General features: G+C 52.3%; 1 protein-coding gene across 4 annotated transcripts in view; it reads left to right on the top strand.

The window, feature by feature from the left end:
* Positions 1-18,533, top strand: part of SLCO2B1 (solute carrier organic anion transporter family member 2B1) — a 51,612-nt gene that overhangs the window by 5,745 nt on the left and 27,334 nt on the right. The window contains exons 1-7 of one of the 4 annotated variants that reach the window (XM_082411269.1): positions 624-3,140; positions 8,267-8,397; positions 9,512-9,649; positions 10,950-11,112; positions 14,079-14,318; positions 14,552-14,650; positions 17,407-17,597. In XM_082411269.1, coding sequence (XP_082267395.1) covers positions 8,314-8,397; positions 9,512-9,649; positions 10,950-11,112; positions 14,079-14,318; positions 14,552-14,650; positions 17,407-17,597 — 915 coding nt within the window. In that variant the 5' untranslated portion in view covers positions 624-3,140; positions 8,267-8,313. Of the gene's footprint in view, positions 1-623; positions 3,141-8,266; positions 8,398-9,511; positions 9,650-10,949; positions 11,113-14,078; positions 14,319-14,551; positions 14,651-17,406; positions 17,598-18,533 lie in introns of those variants that run through there. The other 3 variants (XM_082411267.1, XM_082411268.1, XM_082411270.1) reach the window with 3 other exon arrangements.

The following is an 18,533-nucleotide window of genomic DNA, read 5'->3' as shown; positions in this document are numbered from 1 at the left end:
AGGGTGGTCATAGCCTGGCCCCTCCAACCACTCCAGCCTCACCTCCCCACCTTGACCCCAGTGCTCCAGTCTTGCTGGACTATTTGTTCCGTGAGCGGTCTTTGCACTTTCATACTTCTGCCCTTTACTCTGATGTTTCCTCCCCCAGGAAGCCTTTCAGAACCTTTAAATGTAGTCTAGGACCTCTTCACTATGTTTCTATAGTCTTGGAACTTCTTGTGTCACACAGTGAACACATGTTGTGATTCTGTATTAGATGTTTGCCCCGCCATCACACACACACACACCCACACACACACCCTGGTAGCTCCCTGAGAGCGGGCACCTGGGCTGCTTGCTTCCAAGACCCCGGCCACCTGCCTTGTGGAGCTGTCAGTATGTGTGGAAACAGTCTTCATTCTTACTCCTAGAACAAGCAGAGACAAACTCCATCCCCACCGTGGTGACCCTGGGCAAGTCATGGCCTTTTCTGGCCTTGCTGCCTCACCCTTCAAAGGGTTAACCCAGCCTTGGCTTCCTGTCCAGCAGACTCCTCAGGCCCAGGGTTGCTGTGGGTCACAGATGGGGAAGCCCACAGGCAGGTGAAAAGGGTCCTGAAGCGGGCCAGGTGGGCCCAAAGAGGCTCTAACAGGGCAAATTGCCACATGAAAGGCAAGCATCTTAGACCAGCTGAGTGTTTCCATATGGGAATGTGGGCCCAGTGTTGCCAGATCTGCTAATCTTTCAAGAAAAAACAAAAATCGGGAGTTTTGTGTGAAATTTCCTGATTTTTTAAATGCTGGCAACTAACTTAAAAACACTCAGTGAGTCAACATTGTACAAGCCAAATAAAAATGTCTAGGAGTCAGATGTGCCCCCAGGCAGGACTGCCATCCGCCCCGCACAACTCCAGAGGGTGCCGTTCACTTCACTGAGCACAGCTTACGCAGCTACACATGGGGCCTTTGGCCAGGGCCCTCCCGTTGTAACCTCTGCTCCGTAGTATCTCTTTGCCAGTTCCTCTGACCACCCTGGCAAAGCGTGTATGGTGGCAGGGGTAGGGGAGAGTCCTTTCCTTCTTTTTTTTTTTTTAATTAATTAATTTATTTATTTTTGGCTGTGTTGGGTCTTCGTTTCTGTGCGAGGGCTTTCTCTAGTTGCGGCAAGCGGGGGCCACTCTTCATCGCGGTGCGCGGGCCTCTCACTGTCGCGGCCTCTCTTGTTGCGGAGCACAGGCTCCAGACGCTCAGGCTCAGTAGTTGTGGCTCAAGGGCCCAGTTGCTCCGCGGCATGTGGGATCTTCCCAGACCAGGGCTCGAACCCGTGTCCCCTGCATTGGCAGGCAAATTCTCAACCACTGAGCCACCAAGGAAGCCCCTCCTTTCCTTCTCTTGCACAGGGAAATTATCAGGAAAAAAAAAAAAAAAAAAGGTCTTGGAATGCAGCAGGTGAGGATGGAGAGGGGAGGGAAGACAAGGAGACAGCAGAGGGAGGTTTCCAGAGGGTTCTGTGCCTCTTCAGGGATCAGGAGGAGGTGAGAGAGTAATGCTGGGGCTGAGTGTCCCACCGGAGGACAATAAGTTCTGAGGCCTGGAGATAGCTCCCTGGTGAGTTTGGGGAAAACACTGACAAAACTGACACTGTGCAGCATCTTGGAGTTAAAGGATGTTATCTGTGTGACCCTCGTGCAGGCTTGAGAGGCAAGGCTTATTATTCCTATTTTGCAGAGGCTCAGAGAGGTCTAATTGCTGGCCCGAGGCCACACTGGGTCTGAGTGACCCTAGATCGTGCTCTCTCTGCTGAGGGACAGGCTGGAATGTTCTGGAGAAAAAGTGCCCTTTCCTTGTCCCTCCTTGGTCCAAGCCCTCTTCCTCCATCCTCAGGATATGAGAACTCTCCCAGGCTCTCTCGGCATTTCTCAGCCCGTCCCTCCTCAGAGTTCAAATCTGGGCCTTGGTTATGAGTCCTGAACTTTCACCATGCTCAGGTCCCCTGGACTGAGGGCCGCATGTCCTTCTCACCGTATTTCTCTGTCCAGCTGTCCCTGACAGCGCTCTCTGAGACCCACAGAAGAGGGTGTTGACTGACCAATGAACTGACTGACTGACCAGCTAAAGAACCAGCTGGTAGAACGGCCAACTGTCCCCATACAACCACCTTTGACAATTAGCTGGAGGGAAGCCAGGCCGGAATAAGAAATGGCTACATGGCGATTATTTTTCATAGGTTCGAAGGCCATCGTTGGCAGCCACCATCTCATGGTTGCTGTTAGGGGCCCAGGTGTCAGACAGACCTGAATTCCAGTCCAGGCTTTGCCATTTACCAGCCCCAGGACCTGGATAAGCCCCTTCCCCTCTCTGTGCTTCAGTTTCCTCATCCACGTCACGGAGTCACAGCAGCTACGTCAACGGTTTGCTAGGAGGCTGGGTGAGTGTGCCCAGCCCAGCACATAGGGTAGCCCCAGGGGCAAACTCCTCCATCAGGCCACTTCCTGCAGGGGGAGAAGGTAAGCCAGAGAGCTGGGTCTCCCAGCCCCCCGCCTGCCTGGCCCTTCAGGGTTGAACTTTCTCCTGGTTCCCAAGTTCTAGATGTGGCAATGCTCCTTGCTGTCCCAAAGCAAGTATGAAGGTGGACGGGGTGTTTGTACCTGACAGGGAAGAAAACAACGTTCACTGAGCACCTGCTATGCACCGCGTCGGTGCTGGTTCCCCACATGTTGGTGACACAACCTGTCAGTAAGACAAAGTCTATTATTTACCGACATAAGGGACAACACCACTTCTCAAAGCTTTGGCAGTATCTCAGAGTGGGGAGGAAAGGTCAATATTTGTTGAGAATTTGGAAGTTTGTTTTACAGCCAGTTCTTCAGGACGGGGAGAGAGGTGGGTGAGGGAGGGTTGACCAGGATTGGGTAAGAATAGTGATACCACAGTCCAGGGTTTGCTGGTAGAAACAGCAAGGTGAGGATCTGGGGAGCAGAGATTCAAAGAATCTGAGGTGCACACCCTGTTGATGGTTTCCCTTGAAGAGTCGCTCCATCTTTTCAGAAGTGCCTGTCATAAAAAATCAAGCCATTTGCTGGGGCTGCTCAGTCGAAGACGAGTAACAACTAAAAATGCTAATGAAGACAGTGGAATAGCAAAGTCAAGTTAACGTTATCGGTAAGGTGTGCTTTGGGGCTTCTAGTGTCCAGGCTGAATGTGGCGGGAGAGTCTTGTTCTCGGCGGGCGCTCTCGGCAGTGGGAAGTAGGGATTGCTGGCCCTGCGTTGAGGATGAGGAAGCAAAGGGGCCGCTGGTCTAAGGGATTAAAACCTGGGTGATTGCCTCCACAGCTAGTGAGTGTGCACGGCGGGAAGGGGTCCAGCTCCTCAGGTCTTGCGGTTGACTGGGGCTTGGATGGGAAAGAGAGAGTTGATCCACAGACCGAATAACTGGAGCTGTCAGAGGGAGGCGTTAACGTGGAGGAACCAGGGGTGCGTGGAAGGGAATGGGTTCAGGTGGGCCTGTGGCCTCAGAGGTACTTGAAGATTATCAGGAGAGGGGAGAGCATTGGCCCTCAGGAAGCCTACTGTGTGCCAAGCCTGAGCCACGTGCCCGAGATGCCTTACCTCCTTGAGTAGACTCTATATCCTCGCCTTACAGAGGAAACAGGCTGAGAAAGATAAAGGGGCACGTCCAGGCTCGCAACCCCATATCTGCCTGAGATGTGCTGTTTATAGCTGGGAGGTGGCTGGAGTAGGCAGACCCCTGAGCCTTTCCAGGAAAGAACAGGCAGGGAAAATCAACCCTTCCTGTCGGGCTGCTCTCTGAACCTTGTCCCTCATCCCCCAGACTCAGATTCCTGGCCGTGGAGGGGGTATGGCCACAGCCAGGACCCCGTGCCTTGCAGACATCTGGAGTCTCTGACTGAACTGAAGGTGTCTGGCTGACAGACTTTCGGGGCAACTTTCTGACTGGCTTTCTGAGCAGCTGCTCTACAGTGAGTGGGCAATTGACAGCCCGAACAGACAAGTCTCCTGAAGGACAGTGGACTAGTGGACCAGTGACTTACCAGCTGATGGACATGAGTGCACGAGCAGCCGCATGACCCACCGACAGGCACACAGACCCCTTGCCTGCCAGCCCTTGGAACCACCTGGCATACCTGGGGCCCCCAAAACTGGCTACCCACCTAGGAGAGGAAGAGGCTGGAATTTTTTCCTGGGACCTGGTTCCCTGCCTCTCTCCTTATTCCTACAGGCCACCCCAGCCCAGCCCAGGGTCACTCCCTCAGCTGCCCTCTCTCCTGTCAGGGCTGGCCCTTGAAAAAGCCTTCACAGGACGGGAAGGGCCTCAGAGGCAGCAGGTGAGGTGAGGTGGACACACAGCCCCGGATTCGGGACCCTCCTTCCAGGGGGAGTTCTACCCCTTATCAGGGAGTCAGACTGTCTGCCGCCAGCCCCCCTATAGAGGCCTCCAGCCCACAGGAAGGGGTCAAAGGGGACTGACAACCAATCTGACCAGCCCTGTTCAGGGACCGACTGGCCACCCAACACACTGACTGGTGGTGGCTCTCAGGGGGACCCGGGGGGCCAGGGCCAGGGCTTCCCTCCTCCACCCAGAGGCTCACACTATACACCGGGCCACAGGAGGGTGGAAGGTTCTGAGCCAGTCCATTGACCTTTGGCCCCCTCCCTCATCCATCCCCTGGGTTTCTTTCAGAGCTGGGGATCCAGGTCAGTGACTTCTGCCCTTCCAGCCTCAGCTCCAGCCTCATCATCTGGTTGGCCTGGCCCCTTGGGGGCGGACACTGCTGCCTTCCAGGTGGCCTGGCTATAGGTTTGGTTGGGCCAAGACAGAGAAGAGCGTTGTGCTTCTTCCCCTCATCAAATCTGTGCAAGGAGCACCGAGTGACACTGAGATGAACACCTCGGCTCATGTTCCTGCACCAACGTGAGCCAGCAGAGCTAGTTACCTGTCAGAGCTAGTTGGTGTCCTCATCAGCAGCATAGAGATCAAGAAAGCACCACAGGCGTGGGGTGGTGGAGATGCTCCACGAGCATGCAGAATAAGCATGCAAGTCTTTACATAGAGGGACAGCATGTAGCACAGCCTCTGTGCTATAGTAGGTGACTGGTCTCTACTGGTGAGAGGAACTGGGGTTCAGAAATCATCCTGTCAATCTCCTCTGGTTGAGTTTGCTTGGAATCCCCTCACCTTCTCTTCTCCTTCAAAGTGACCTCCACAGAGCCTCGCCCCAACTTCCCTTATCTAGGCCAGCCCCTTATCTCCTCCCTGTCAGGTGCCACTTTTGTTTCAGCATCTCCTTGTTTCCTCTGAGTGTTCATAGCCCGCAAAAGGGACTCCTTCCCAGCCACACACACTTCCATTTCCTCAACCAAATTCCTCATGCTATTTGTTTTTTTGTTTTTGTTTTTAATTAATTTATTTTTCAAAATTCATTTATTTTTGGCTGTGTTGGTCTTTCATTGCTGTGCGCAGGCTTTCTCTAGTTGCGGCGAGCAGGGGCTATTCTTTGCTGCGGTGCGCGGGCTTCTCATTGCAGTGGCTTCTCTAGTTGCAGAGCACGGGCTCTAGGTGCACGGGCTTCAGTAGTTGTGGCACATGGGCTCAGTAGTTTTGGCTCTCGGGCTCTAGAGCGCAGGTTCAGTAGTTGTGGCGCACAGGCTTAGTTACTCCGTGGCATATGGGATCTTCCTGGACCAGGGCTCAAACCCGTGTCCCCTGCATTAGCAGGCAGATTCTTAACCACTGTGCCACCAAGAAAGTCCCTCCTCAAGCTATTTAAATAGACATTTTTCCAAAGATATGGTCAATAAGCAATGAGAAGATGCTCAACATCATTAGTCATTAGGGAAAATCAAATCAAAACCACATGAGGGTTATTTGTAGTGAGGTGGATGGACTTAGAGTCTGTCATACAGAGTGAAGTTAAGTCAGAAAGAGAAAAACAAGTACCGTATGCTAAAGCATATATATGGAATCTAAAAAAAATGGTACTGATGAACCTAGTTGCAGGGCAGGAATAAAGAGGCAGACATAGAGAATGGACTTGATGACCCAGGGGTGGGGTGGGAGGGCAAAGCTGGCGCAATGTGAGAGTAGCATGGACATATATACACTACCAAATGTAAAATAGTTGGCTGGTGGGAAGCAGCAGCGTAGCACAGGAAGATCGGCTCGGTGCTTTGTGATGACCTAGAGGAGGGGGATAGGGAGGGTGGGAGGGAGGCTCAAGAGGGAGGGGATATGGGGACATGTGTATGCATATGGCTGATTCCTTTGTTGTGCAAAAGAAACTAACACAGTATTGTGAAGCAGTAATACTCCAATAAAAGTCTATTAAAAAAAACCACATGAGATATCATTTCACACCCATGAGGCTGGCTATAATCAAAGAGACAGACAATAATAAGTATTAGCAAGAATGTGGAGAAGTTAGAACCATCATCCATTGCTAGCAGGAATGTAAAATGGTTTTAGAAAACAGTTTGGCAGTTCCTCAAAAAGTTAAACATAGAGTTACCATATGACCCAGGAATTCGACTCCTGGCTATATACCCAAGAGAACTGAGAAAAAAAAAAAAATATATATATATATATATATATACACACACAAAAATTTGTATATGAATATTCACCATACCTGAAACAACACAAATGTCCATCAACAGATAAATGGTAAACAAAATGTGGTTGATATATAGCCATACCCTGGAATATTATTCAGCCATTAAAAGGAATGGAGCATAGATACATGCTACAACATGGATGAACTTTGAAACATTATGCTAAGTGAAAGAAGCCAGTCACAAAAGACCACATATTGTATGATTTCATTTATATGAATGTATATGAAATATCCAGAATAGGCAAACCCAGAGAGCCAGAAAAAAGATTAGTGGTTGTCAGGAAATGGGAGGAGGGAGGAATGGGGAATGACTGTTAATGGGTGCAGGATTTCTTACTGGGGTGATGAAAATATTCTGGATTTAGATAGTGGTGGTAGAGTATGACTTTTTGAATGTACTAAAACCACTAAATTGTATACTCTGAAAGGGTAGGTTTTATGGTGTGTGAATTATATCTCAATTTTGAAAACTTCCTTAGGCTCCCAGGTATCTTGTGTGAGGAGCACAAAACCCTCACTGGCGGCGGCAGGCCTCCGTAGCCCCCTCCCTGAGTTTGCCTTCCATCTTCCTGGAGAAGGGGTGAGAGGTCCCACACCACCTCTCTGGGTCAGAAGTGTCCTCAGGGCAGTTTTCAGGCTCCAGAAGGAGCTTGTTGAATGAGCGGAAACTCCTGCCAGGTTGAGAGGCATCTGAGACAATGGAGTGGCTTCTGCAGGAAGCGGGACCCCAGAAGGGGAGGAAGGCCAAGGAGGCCTGGGCTGCCAGGAGGTGCAGGTGGTTTTCATCGAAATGGAGGGGTGGAGTCTCCCAAGGCCAGGCTTCCAGGCTCCTCACTGAGATTAAACGTCAAGAGACCGGGAGAGATGCCTCTGAAGGGACTGCAGTGAGTGGGAGACTGACATGGTTACCATGGTTACCATGGGAGAAAACCAGACACGCGTAATGGGGCCAAGAACCCAGGTTCTAACCTAGCTCTACCTCCTGAGTCCTCTCCACACATGGGGCCTCAGTTTGTCCAGGGGTAAATGAGAGGGGTTAAATGGGATGACCTCTTAGTGCCCTTTCTGTGCAGACCAGCCACCTGGTTCATGTACGATTTGGGCATTGGGGTGGTTAGTTCTGTGATTATAGGCAGGGTGGTGCCCTGTGGAGGTGTGGGTATCTGTTCCAAACTACCCCCAGAAAAAGCCTTTATGTCCTGACTTTGGACCAAGACTTGACCATGCACTGGACCCCAGACCTCTGATCCTAGACTGAGCCAGACAGCCACAGACCCAGACCCAAAGTCAGCCTCCAGGAGCACTGGATGTCACAGATATAGGCCCCAGGGGGGCTAAGGCTGTGCATTTCTACACCAGGGCCACAGCTTAAAGGTTGTGTGGCAGCATCAGAAAATTCTCCCTAGAAGGAAGATTTACGCTGGGAATGGAAGGAAGGTGTGAATAGGTGGTCCCAGTGGGATCTGACCAGCATGGGCACATGGAGCGCACACACACCCTCTTAGGAAGGGCTCTTTCAGCACCTGGGACGCAGGAAGGCTGATGGTGCTTTGACTCAGATTCTCACCAACCCCTGAAACACCTTGGGCTACACGGTCAGGGCCATTCTCTGGGATTCCATCTCCACTCTCATGCCCTGGCTGTCTGTCCCACAGGGCCGATTGGTGAGGAGCTCCAGGTGCCAGACAAGGACACCAAGGCCATGGTGGGCACAGAAGACACACCTGGAGGCAAAGCCAGGCCAAATCCTCAAGATTTGCGGCCAAGTGTGTTTCACAGCATCAAGGTACCTCTCAGGGCCTGGCAGGAGCAGGGCCATCCAAGCTCGACAGAACAGGCTCTGCCACTTACAGGCTGTAAAATGCCAAGCAAGTTGCTGCCTTTCCCTGAGCCTCAGCTTCCTCATCTGTAGAATGGGTAGTTGTGATCTATAGAAGTACTTAGCTTGGTTTCAGGTATGTGTTCTCTCCTTCCAGAGAGGCTGCTCTGTGGGCAGTGGGTGACCAGTCTTCTTGGCTCCTGTTTTTCTAGCAGGAAAGAGAAGGACCCCAGGGAAACTGAACCTGTATGAATACTGGGAGTGCTGGCTCCACCAACGGCAGCCCTAAACATCCAAGCCTCCACCAGCACCTACAGGGTGCCAGGCCCTGTGCCAGAAGCTGTCCCCACATGGTCTTATTTAGTTCTCATAATAACCTGGGGAGGCAGGGGAGTCTTCCTTGTTGCACAGATGAGGAAACCGAAACTCAGAAGAACAGACACTATTTTTTAAGCTCTGGCATAAACACCCTATTTTTAATTCTTTGAAGCAAGCTTTTTCTTCTCTTAGGAATTCTGCCAGTTTTTCAGGAGGAATGCAGGCAGGCGGGGTGTTTGGGTGAGGCTGAGTGAGGTGGGGTGGGTAGCTTGGGGGTTCGCTGTGTGCAGGTGGTCTCCCAGGGGAGCTCCAGGGGAGGACTGTGTGGGGTGGGATCTGGGGAGCTTCCTGGGGAAAGGGGTAGGGTGGTGGAACATGGAGCGGGGTCCAGTCCAGCCTGGGGGACCTCTGGGGGTCAGAGGGGCTCCTGTCATCCTTGGCCCCATGAAGACCCTACTCTCAGCCCTGTGGATTCCAGGTCGCCCCCGGACTCCTGGGGTACCCAGGACAGCTTTCCTAGTTTTTAGGCCTGTGTGAGAATCCATGCATTACTCCAGTATCTCTCTCTCTCCTCTTGTTCTGGACTCTTCCTCTCTTCCTCTGTCTCCTCCTGTGTGACTGTCTCCTCTGACTCTGTTTCTCTATCTCGTGGCCTCACTTTCCCTCTCTCTCTCCAACCCCATCTCGTCTGTCTACCACCCACCCTCCACGATCTCCCTGGCCCTCCGCCCACCCGCTGCCATCACCGCGGCCCCTCCGACAGTTCTTCGTGCTGTGCCACAGCCTGCTGCAGCTGGCGCAGCTCATGATCTCCGGCTACCTCAAGAGCTCCATCTCCACGGTGGAGAAGCGCTTCGGCCTCTCCAGTCAGACCTCGGGGCTGCTGGCCGCCTTCAACGAGGTACCGGCCCCGGCACAGCTTCAGGGGGGGACATTGAGGGAGACTCACACCCCTCCTTCCCCTCCCTCACTGCCCCAACATAAACCCTTCCCCCCCAGTGCCACATGCAGCCCCATCTTAGCTCCTTCCTATCCCGCCCTTGGGGGGCCCTCTGTTGGGGGACGCGGAGGATTTTACAGCTAACCAGGGTCCCCATGTCCCCCCATTCTCCTTTTGGTTCCTTCACCTTTTCAGGCACCCGGCTATTGTCCGCCCCAGGAAGGAATCAGAGGAAGCCAATTCAACAGTAGCGAGAGAGGTTTAAATTAGATCAAAGGCAGAACTTTGGGACCTTGGCGTGGTTGGGGGAGGGGGTGTTTCCGCGGCGTGGAGTTGCCCTGGGATCCACAGGCCTCTGCCTCTGGGATGACAGCCAGACAGCCAGGAGTGGACAATCCGCTTTAGGTGGATTGGGAGATCAGAGTCCAGCTGTGCCCAACCCCTTCCCCGCCAGATGTTTTCACCCTCAGAAAGGGCCGTGGTCCCGAGAACACTCTCTTTCTCCCTGACCCCCAGTAGATTTCTGTGAAATTCTCTCTCCCTTGGGTGATGTGTCACATTCTTCCCAACCCAAGGCCTGTGGTCTACACCGCGTCCCCAGGTGCTCCTTAGCACTCCACCCTCAGATCTCAGAGGTGGGAAGAGAACATCATTACCTGGGGTCTTGGGCAAGTCACTCCCTGACTCTAGGCCTCAGTGTCCCATCTATAAAATGGAGTGACTGTGCTTCCCAGGATCGGTCCTCCCACTGACCTTCCGCTGATACCGCCCCCCTCCATCAGCAAGGAGGTAAGGGGTAAGTGCCTCACCCGCGGTCACCAACCAGCAAGCCGCAGAGTGGAGTGCACACCCAGCTTCTGACAGCAGAGCCGCCCTTCCCTGCAAACACTTACGTCCCTTCCAGCACCCACATCCGAGGGTTTTGATTCTAAGGCTCAAAATCCAAGCCTTAGTCCGCTGGCTTTAGACTTTCTTTATTTGTTTCTCATTCATGACTTCCCAGAAGTTCTAACACGGGGCCCAACCCACATTCTAGAATAAAGTGGAACTTCTAGCCCTGTCCACGTTGCTCTTATTTCTCTCCTCTAATGGGACACTAGGGCCCTTCCTAGGAGGACCCAGAATCTGTATTTTTAAGACGGACCCAAATGATTCTTATTCAACCAGCTAGTCCATTCTACAGAAGGGAACACTGAGATGGGCGAGAGCGACAAGGCCGGCCCTCTGCTCCACTTTAATGGGTCCTCTCATGCCTTTGCAGGTGGGGAACACAGCCCTGATCGTGTTTGTGAGCTATTTTGGCAGCCGGGTACATCGGCCCCGCCTGATCGGCTATGGAGCTATCCTTGTGACCCTGGCAGGCGTGCTCATGACTGTCCCCCACTTCATCTCAGAGCCGTACCACTACGACCACACCAGCCCCGGTAAGAGCAGGAGGGGCTGGGCTGAGGGTGTACCTGAGCTGCCGCATTACTGTGCACATGGCCCTTCCCCAGGCCTCCAGCGGTTAGGATGGACCCAGCTTCCCAGAACACCTACTACTCCTCCCCCCCGCCCCCACTGCATCCTTCAGCCGCAGCCCGGGCGGGTCCCTCTGGCAGCCCTGGGCAGTGGGGTAGTGGGTAGTCCTGGGGCAGAGAGGTGAGGCCCTCTGGGCATCTCTTGGTGAGGGCCTGTTTGTATGTCACTGCTTTTATTTTTGAGATGGAGGTGGGTTTACAATGCAGCCCACTTTAGGGCCTGGCCTGTGTGGGTCCTCAGGAAATACTCATGGATAATAATATATAATAATAATATATAATATATAATAATTTGTATATAATAATAATGTATAATATATAATAATTTGTATATAATAATAACAGTATCACACACCACTTACTAGGCACCACTGTTCTAAGCACTTTATGTGTCTTGATGCATTTAATCCTCACAAGAAGCCAAGACATTGATGAAAGAAAGAATGAATGAGTGAATGAACAAATAAAACCATGAAAGAATTTTGGACAGGAATAGTGAAGCCCCTGTTGAGCCCAGTGGGATTTTGTTGAGAGTCAACTTGACAGATGGATGCCTGTCCCTTGGAGAACGACTCAAGCAGCCTTCCCTGTCCCATCCACCTCTCCACCCATTCACCCATCTATCCATCCAATCACCTACCCATCTACCCATCCACCCATCCATCCACCAACCCCTCAACAATCCATCTGGTGGTCCACCCAAGAAACCCTTAGCGCTGCCTACTTTGTGCTGGACCCTCTTAGGGGACTCAGTCCTTGCCTACTGGGAGCTCCCAGTCTGGGAGAGGAAACAGAAAAACAATACCTCCCTTTTCCTCACTCATTGTATCAATTGTGTGAGGAAGGAAGAACAGGACTGAAGGAGCCCAGGGAAGGAGCCCACGGTCCAGCCTCCATCATGGAAGACTTCCCAGGGGAGGAGCGCTGTCAGAAAGCATCCTTCCTCCCTTGTCCTCCCATCAGCTCAGACCCCGAAGCTCCTACTCTGTGCCAGGCCCAGGGGTGGAAAGATGGAGCAGGTACAACCAGCCCCAAGAAGCTGCGAGGGAGCGTGGGTTGGCGTGAGCATGGGCGGCTCTGCCGCAGGCCAGAGCGTCCAGCACCAGACAGCCAGGGGGAGCAGGTAGAGCCCTGAGTAAGGGAAGGATACTGGAGGCTGGAGTGAGCTGGAGGAGGTGGCAGTTGAGAGAAGGTGGGCATTTCAGGTGGAGGGAACCTCACAGGCAATGGCTGGGAAGTGGGGAAAGTCCAGGAAGAAAGCAGAGTGGTTATCTAGGCCTGAGTGGAGAACCGTCAAGAGGCCTGACTAGGATGCTGAAAAGTTACACTTCCTTACATTCCTCCGTCCAGAATCTTCACTTTAACAGAGATTTTCCTGTGCAGGGTCACACACAGTCTTCATCCTCACTGCCATACAACACCCTTCTGCTCCCCATGAAACCCCAAGCAAACCGCTTCTCCTGCCTGAGCCTCAGTCTCCACATCTGTCCAATGGGTGGGCCAGACTTGGTGACCACCAAGCACCCACGCTGCTCTGACATACAAGGCTATTTCATTCACTCGTTCCTCCTCATTAATGAATTACTTATCATTAGTATTTATATGCCAGGCCCTCTGCTAGGTACTGGGGACCCAGGGGTGGAAAAAAAAAGATCTTATTAAAGATCCCCATAATAATCCTCATATCTAGTGCCTAGTAGGCACTGTGCACAGGCACCAATCATCACTCCTGATGCTTACAACCCTTTGAGCAGGTGTTATCATTATCCTATTTTATAAGTGAGGAAACAGGCTCAGAGAAGGAGGTACTTCCCCAAGGCCCACAGCTAGTAGACGTGCCCTGGTAGCCTGTCCCTAGAGCCTCTGCTCTGAACTACTGAATTATTCTGCTTCTGAATTCCATATTTGTGTAGAACTTCCATCCTAGGCGGCTTGTTCAACAGATGACGAAACCGAGCCCAGAGGGGCTGAGGGCCTCTCTGCCAAAGTCTCACCGTCTTCAACCCAGGCAGTCTTGGTTGAGGGTCCAGGTCCTTGACCTTGGTTCACACGGCTTTTTCCAGCCCTAAAGAGTGGCTCTCTGGGCTGGGTGGACATGGCTCAGAGCTCCCAGAAAGGGCTGGGCCAGCCGCAGAGAGAAGGCCACTTCTACACCCGCATTTGGGATAATAATAGTATGAGGGTCTTCTTAAGTTTGCTCAGCAAATATTGGTGAGCTACAGGAAACAAATGTCTGGTACTAATTTAAGAAATTTCCCTTTATTGCACTCTGCATCTGTGTCCCGAGCTGACACCGAGCCTCCCCATAATGAAGGTCAAGGGCACTAGAGCCCTCCACAGCCCAGGCCCAGCATCCCCTCTCTTGCCTGGCCCTGCCTTCAGCCCTGGCCTTGACCTTTACACTCTGTGAGCCAGCCATGCTGAACTTCTCAAGCTCCTGGTTTTGCATGTGCTGTGACCTCTTTCTGGAACACCCCCCTCCCCCACCTTCCCTTTCTGGAAAATCTTGTTTGTTCTTCTCCACCCAGTTCAAACTCCACCTCCTTCGACCGCCCCACCCCTCCAACCTAAGAGCCACTGTTGCCATGGCACTTCCACATATCTCTGCTCAGAGAGGTGACACAGGACAGTTTAAGAGCATGGACTCAAAGCTGGACTGCCTGGGTTCCAATCCTGACTCTAACCCTTGCTAGTTGCTGTCTGAGCATCAGTTTTCTCATCTGTAAAATGGGAGTAATGAGAGCACCTCTTCCCTGGGTTTGTTGTAGGGGTCAGATGACTTATAAACAGGGCATTTAGAACAGTACCTTGCATCAGTAAGTGCTATATAAGTCTTAGGTATTGTCCTAATATTTTTTATCATCTCTCAGCAGACATGCCACAGGACTTTGAGGCCTCCCTGTGCCTGCCCACCACTGAGGCCCCAGCATCAGCCCCGGCCCCATCCAACAGCAGCTGCTCAGGCTACACAGAGGTCCAGCATCTGGCCGTGGTGGGGATCATGTTCACGGCCCAGACCCTGCTCGGCGTGGGCGGGGTGCCCATTCAGCCCTTTGGCATCTCCTACATTGATGACTTTGCCCACCACAGCAACTCACCCCTCTACCTTGGTGAGGACCGGTCCCACCCCTCGGGCTCTGAGGGAGGGCCCGGCCCAGGTTGGGCTACGTATGAGTCCCTGACCTCTGCCCCATGTGACTGGTAAAGGTCCAGAGAAGCCTTGGAGAGCTCCCTGGCCCTGACCGGGGAAGATGGGCTGCTCTTGCCCGCTGGAGGCTGGGCAGGCACTAACCTGCAAAGGGAAGCCGGGCTAGAGGGGTCTAACCTAGGCTTCCTGTTGCAGGGGTCCTGTTTGCAGTGACCATGATGGGGCCAGGCATGGCCTATGGGCTGGGCAGCCTCATGCTGCGCCTTTACGTGGACATTGATCGAATGCCAGAAGGTAAGCCTCAGAGCACACAGCTGCCCCCAGGGGCACATAGACACAGCTGACTGACCACTGATCTCATAGGAGACACTGAGCCAGGGGACCCAGGTTCAAATCCCAGCAGCCCCATGACCTTGGACATGCCTCTTAACCTCTCTGAACCTCAGCTTTCCCATCTTTGAGATGCTCTCTGTCCCGCCCACCTCCCAAAGCTGTAATCAGAATGCAGTGAGAATGTGGCGATGAGCTATAAGGAGGCGTCAGATGGAGAGTTACAGTTGTTGTCACTATTGTTGCGTGTCTTCACCTAGTTCCACCCCTGAGCTCCCCCGGGCCCCCAGCCCCCTGCTCAGATACGCTGTGGAGCAGACAGGGTCACGTACTCTTCTTGGCCTGTGGGGCACTCCCATCTGTCGGGGGACAAGCCTCAGGACACAGAGAGGACACTGGCATGCTGGAGAGAACTTTGGAGCAGGACTCAGCTACATTGGCCATCTAAGATGGGAAATCCACTGGGTGACCTCTAAGGACCCTTCCAGCTCTGATCACCTCAGAGCCTGACAACCTGTGCTGAGGGCACCGTTTGGGGAATAGCGGTCTCTGATCCAGGTAGTGGTCAGGGTGGGCCAAGGAGTGGAACTGAAGCTGGGTCCGAAGGCACCCAGGAAGGAGGAGTGCTGGGGATCCCAGAGCTCTGGCGCTCTATGAGGAGTGGGAGTGGAATTTTTTTAGAACAGGTCACTGCGGCATCTCAGCTGCCTGCTGGTCACACCAAGTAGCTCTGAGCCCCCAGCTCTGCCTTCTGCCTCCTGCTGCTCAGATGTCCCATCCGTCACCTGGAGATTTTCCAGCAAGCCCTAGAAGCCTCAGGTGACACATGTACAGGTAGATGGACAGGGAGATTCTGTTTCTTGTTCTCTGGCTTTTGCCCAAGGGTGCCTCCAGTCAGGACAGGTCTGGGCAGCTCTGAACAAGAGTCACTAGGGAAAACCCTGCCCCACCTCCCTTCCTTCTAGAAAGCTGGACCAGGAGCCAAATGTGGACTCTGGTTGTAACTCCTCTCTCCCTCAATGGAGCAGTCTTGGGAATCAGGAGTCAGTTTCCCAGACGCACCCCAGCTCAGGGGATGGGGGTATGTTTCTGGCTCTGTTGACATCATCCTGGCAGCTATGCCACCTTCACAGGCAGGTGTGGCATTCCTGTGGACCAATGTGCCACCTCCTTAGTCCTTCTTTCTCTCTGGGGGATTGCATGGGTTGGGCGGGTCGTATCCACTGCAGGCACAGACTGGTATGTGAGAAGCAGATCTGAAATGTGTGTGTGAGTTCCCACCAGCCTGGCACAGAAGCCAGGGGAGTAATACGTGGAGGAGGGAATCAGTGCAGAAGCCAACTTTGCCCCCAGTTTTACAGATGCATTTGCTGAGTGCTGACCGTGTACTCTGGCTCCTGTCCAGGAGGAGCTCAGGATCAAGCACCTGGGAATCAGCCCCACTCATGGGGTTGGTGTCATCATGCATCTGTGTTGTTAGAAAGTGTTTGCAGACGCTGCGGCAGTTGAAGGAGGAGGTACCCAACTCAGCCTTGGGGTCAAGAGGTCTGATGGGAGAGGTGGGCACTCCAGTCAGGAAGTACACCTGGGATAATCTTGTCCTAATTACACCTGGAGGGGGATCAAAATCACCTGGGGAATTTAAAAAAAAATTTTTTTTATTGTGGTAAAAGTCACATAATATAAAACATACTATTTTAACCATATTTAACTGTGCAGTTCAGTGGCATTAAGTACATTCACATTGTTATGCAACTCTCACCATCCTCCATCTCCCTAATTTTTCACCTTCCTAAACTGAGACTCTGTCCCCATTAAACACTGACTCCCCATTCCCCCTCCCCACCTCCCACTCCCACCCTCACCCCTACCCCCCAGCCCCTGGCATCTACCAAAGTACTTTCTGACTCTATGAATTTGACTTTTCTAGGTACCTAGTATAAGTGGAATCAAACAGTATTTGTCTACACCTAATGTATATTGGAAGGCATTTTTAAGATTAACTTAATATATGTCCTGCAAACAGATTGTACCTTCTTTTTTTTTTTTTCTTCCTGTGCTATACAGTAGGTAGGGAACTTGTTAAAGGCACAGATTCCTTGGTCACCTTCCCACCCCATCCTGTGGCAGTTCTAAGCTGGTCATGGGTAAGGCCAGGTTTTTTTGACAACCATCCCTTGTGATTTTAATCATCGTGCAGGTCTGAGAACCACAAGAGTCATCCTAGCCATCAGTTTCATAATAATAATCACAGTAGTTAACAGTAAGCAAAGAGAAAACACCCATGTAGACATTCTATGTGCCAGCACTATTCTAAATGCTTTACATGTATTAGTTTCTATGATTCTCACATCAGCCCTATGATGTAAGTGCTACTAATATCTGTACTTTACAGAGGAGGAAACCGAGGCACCAAGAGGTTAAGTAACTTGCCCAAAGTTATGTTAGTAATGGAATTCAGACCAAGCGGTCCATTTCCAAAGTCCGTGACCTTGACCACGACACACATTGCCTTAATAGTTGAAAAAGTTGAGGCCCAGGAAGGGTCAGGGACTTGCCCAAGTTCACACAGGATATACTAACAGGCAGAGGCACAACTGGAACCCAGATCTCCTGACTCCCAGCACAGGCCACTTCATGTCTCAGAGGCCAGTCCCAGGGTGGTGGCCAAGCAGTGACAGCCCATCCTGACCCTAATATCACATGGTCTTCTCTTCCAGGTGGCATCAGCCTGACCTCAAAGGACCCCCGATGGGTGGGTGCCTGGTGGTTGGGCTTTCTCATCTCCGCTGGCACGGTGGCCCTGGCTGCCATCCCCTACTTCTTCTTCCCCAAGGAGATGCCCAAGGAGAAGCGTGAGCTTCGCTTCCGGCGAAAGGTCTTGGCAGTTTCAGACCCACCTGTCAGCAAAGTAAGCCCCCTGCATGCCCCACTCTAGTCCAGGCTCCACCCCCAACCCACTTGTCTTCTTTTATAACTTTAAACTCCATCCCTCCTGGGCACTGCACGTCACAGCTTACAAAGCCATCTCCTCAACGTCCCTGCACAGTGTGTATTTCCTGCCCCTCCACAGCTGAGGAGCTCGAGGGCCAGAGATGGAAGTGACCTACCCAAGATCACGAGACCAGCAAGGACAGTGCTGGAACTAGAACCCAGTCCTGTCTGAGCCTTCTCCCCTCATTCTAACCACTACCCTACCGCCTCTCTGCTTGTTGCTTAAAGCGTTTGGTAGATTCTGAACGTGCTATGGCAATGTTGAGAACTGGGAAGAGGTGGAGGTTTTGCAGGAGGGTCTGGGAAGGCTTCTCTAAAGAGAGGGGAGTTGAACAGGACAATGAAGGACGTGCGGAAGCATGGAAAGGAAAGGGAGGGGCATTCTCGGTGTGGAAACAGTCTGGGCAAAGGATTTGGCTATAGAAATGAACCTGGCCTTTTCAGGGACAGTGAGGGGACAGACATGTACTGAGTGCCTCCCTGGGGCCAGGCGTCAGGCTGGACCCTGGGGCTCAGCACATGGTCTCCACCCTTACTTAAACCAGGCACAGCCTAGACTCTGAGGACGGAGTCTCTTTAAGAGACAGGTAAGTTGTTAAGATAAGTAATAACTGGCGAGGTACCGCAGGGGTATTTCACTGAATTCTTCTGCTCGGCTCATGGTCTTTCCTCAGAGGACAACACTGAGGCCCAGAAGGTGCAAGGATGTGCTCAAGGTCACAGGTGGTAGGAGAAGGCAGGACCATGTGAGGCTACTGGGCAGGAGAGATGATTCTGGGCCAGGGACCTCTAACTTTTCCAGGGACCCACAAAAACACGAGGCCCGAAAAACAATAAATTGGCTCTAAAATAC

This window comes from Balaenoptera physalus (assembly GCF_965194825.1).
Source record: "Balaenoptera physalus genome assembly, chromosome: 10".
NCBI classification, from domain to species: Eukaryota; Metazoa; Chordata; class Mammalia; order Artiodactyla; family Balaenopteridae; genus Balaenoptera; species Balaenoptera physalus.
This window is presented reverse-complemented; position numbering and strand designations above follow the sequence as displayed.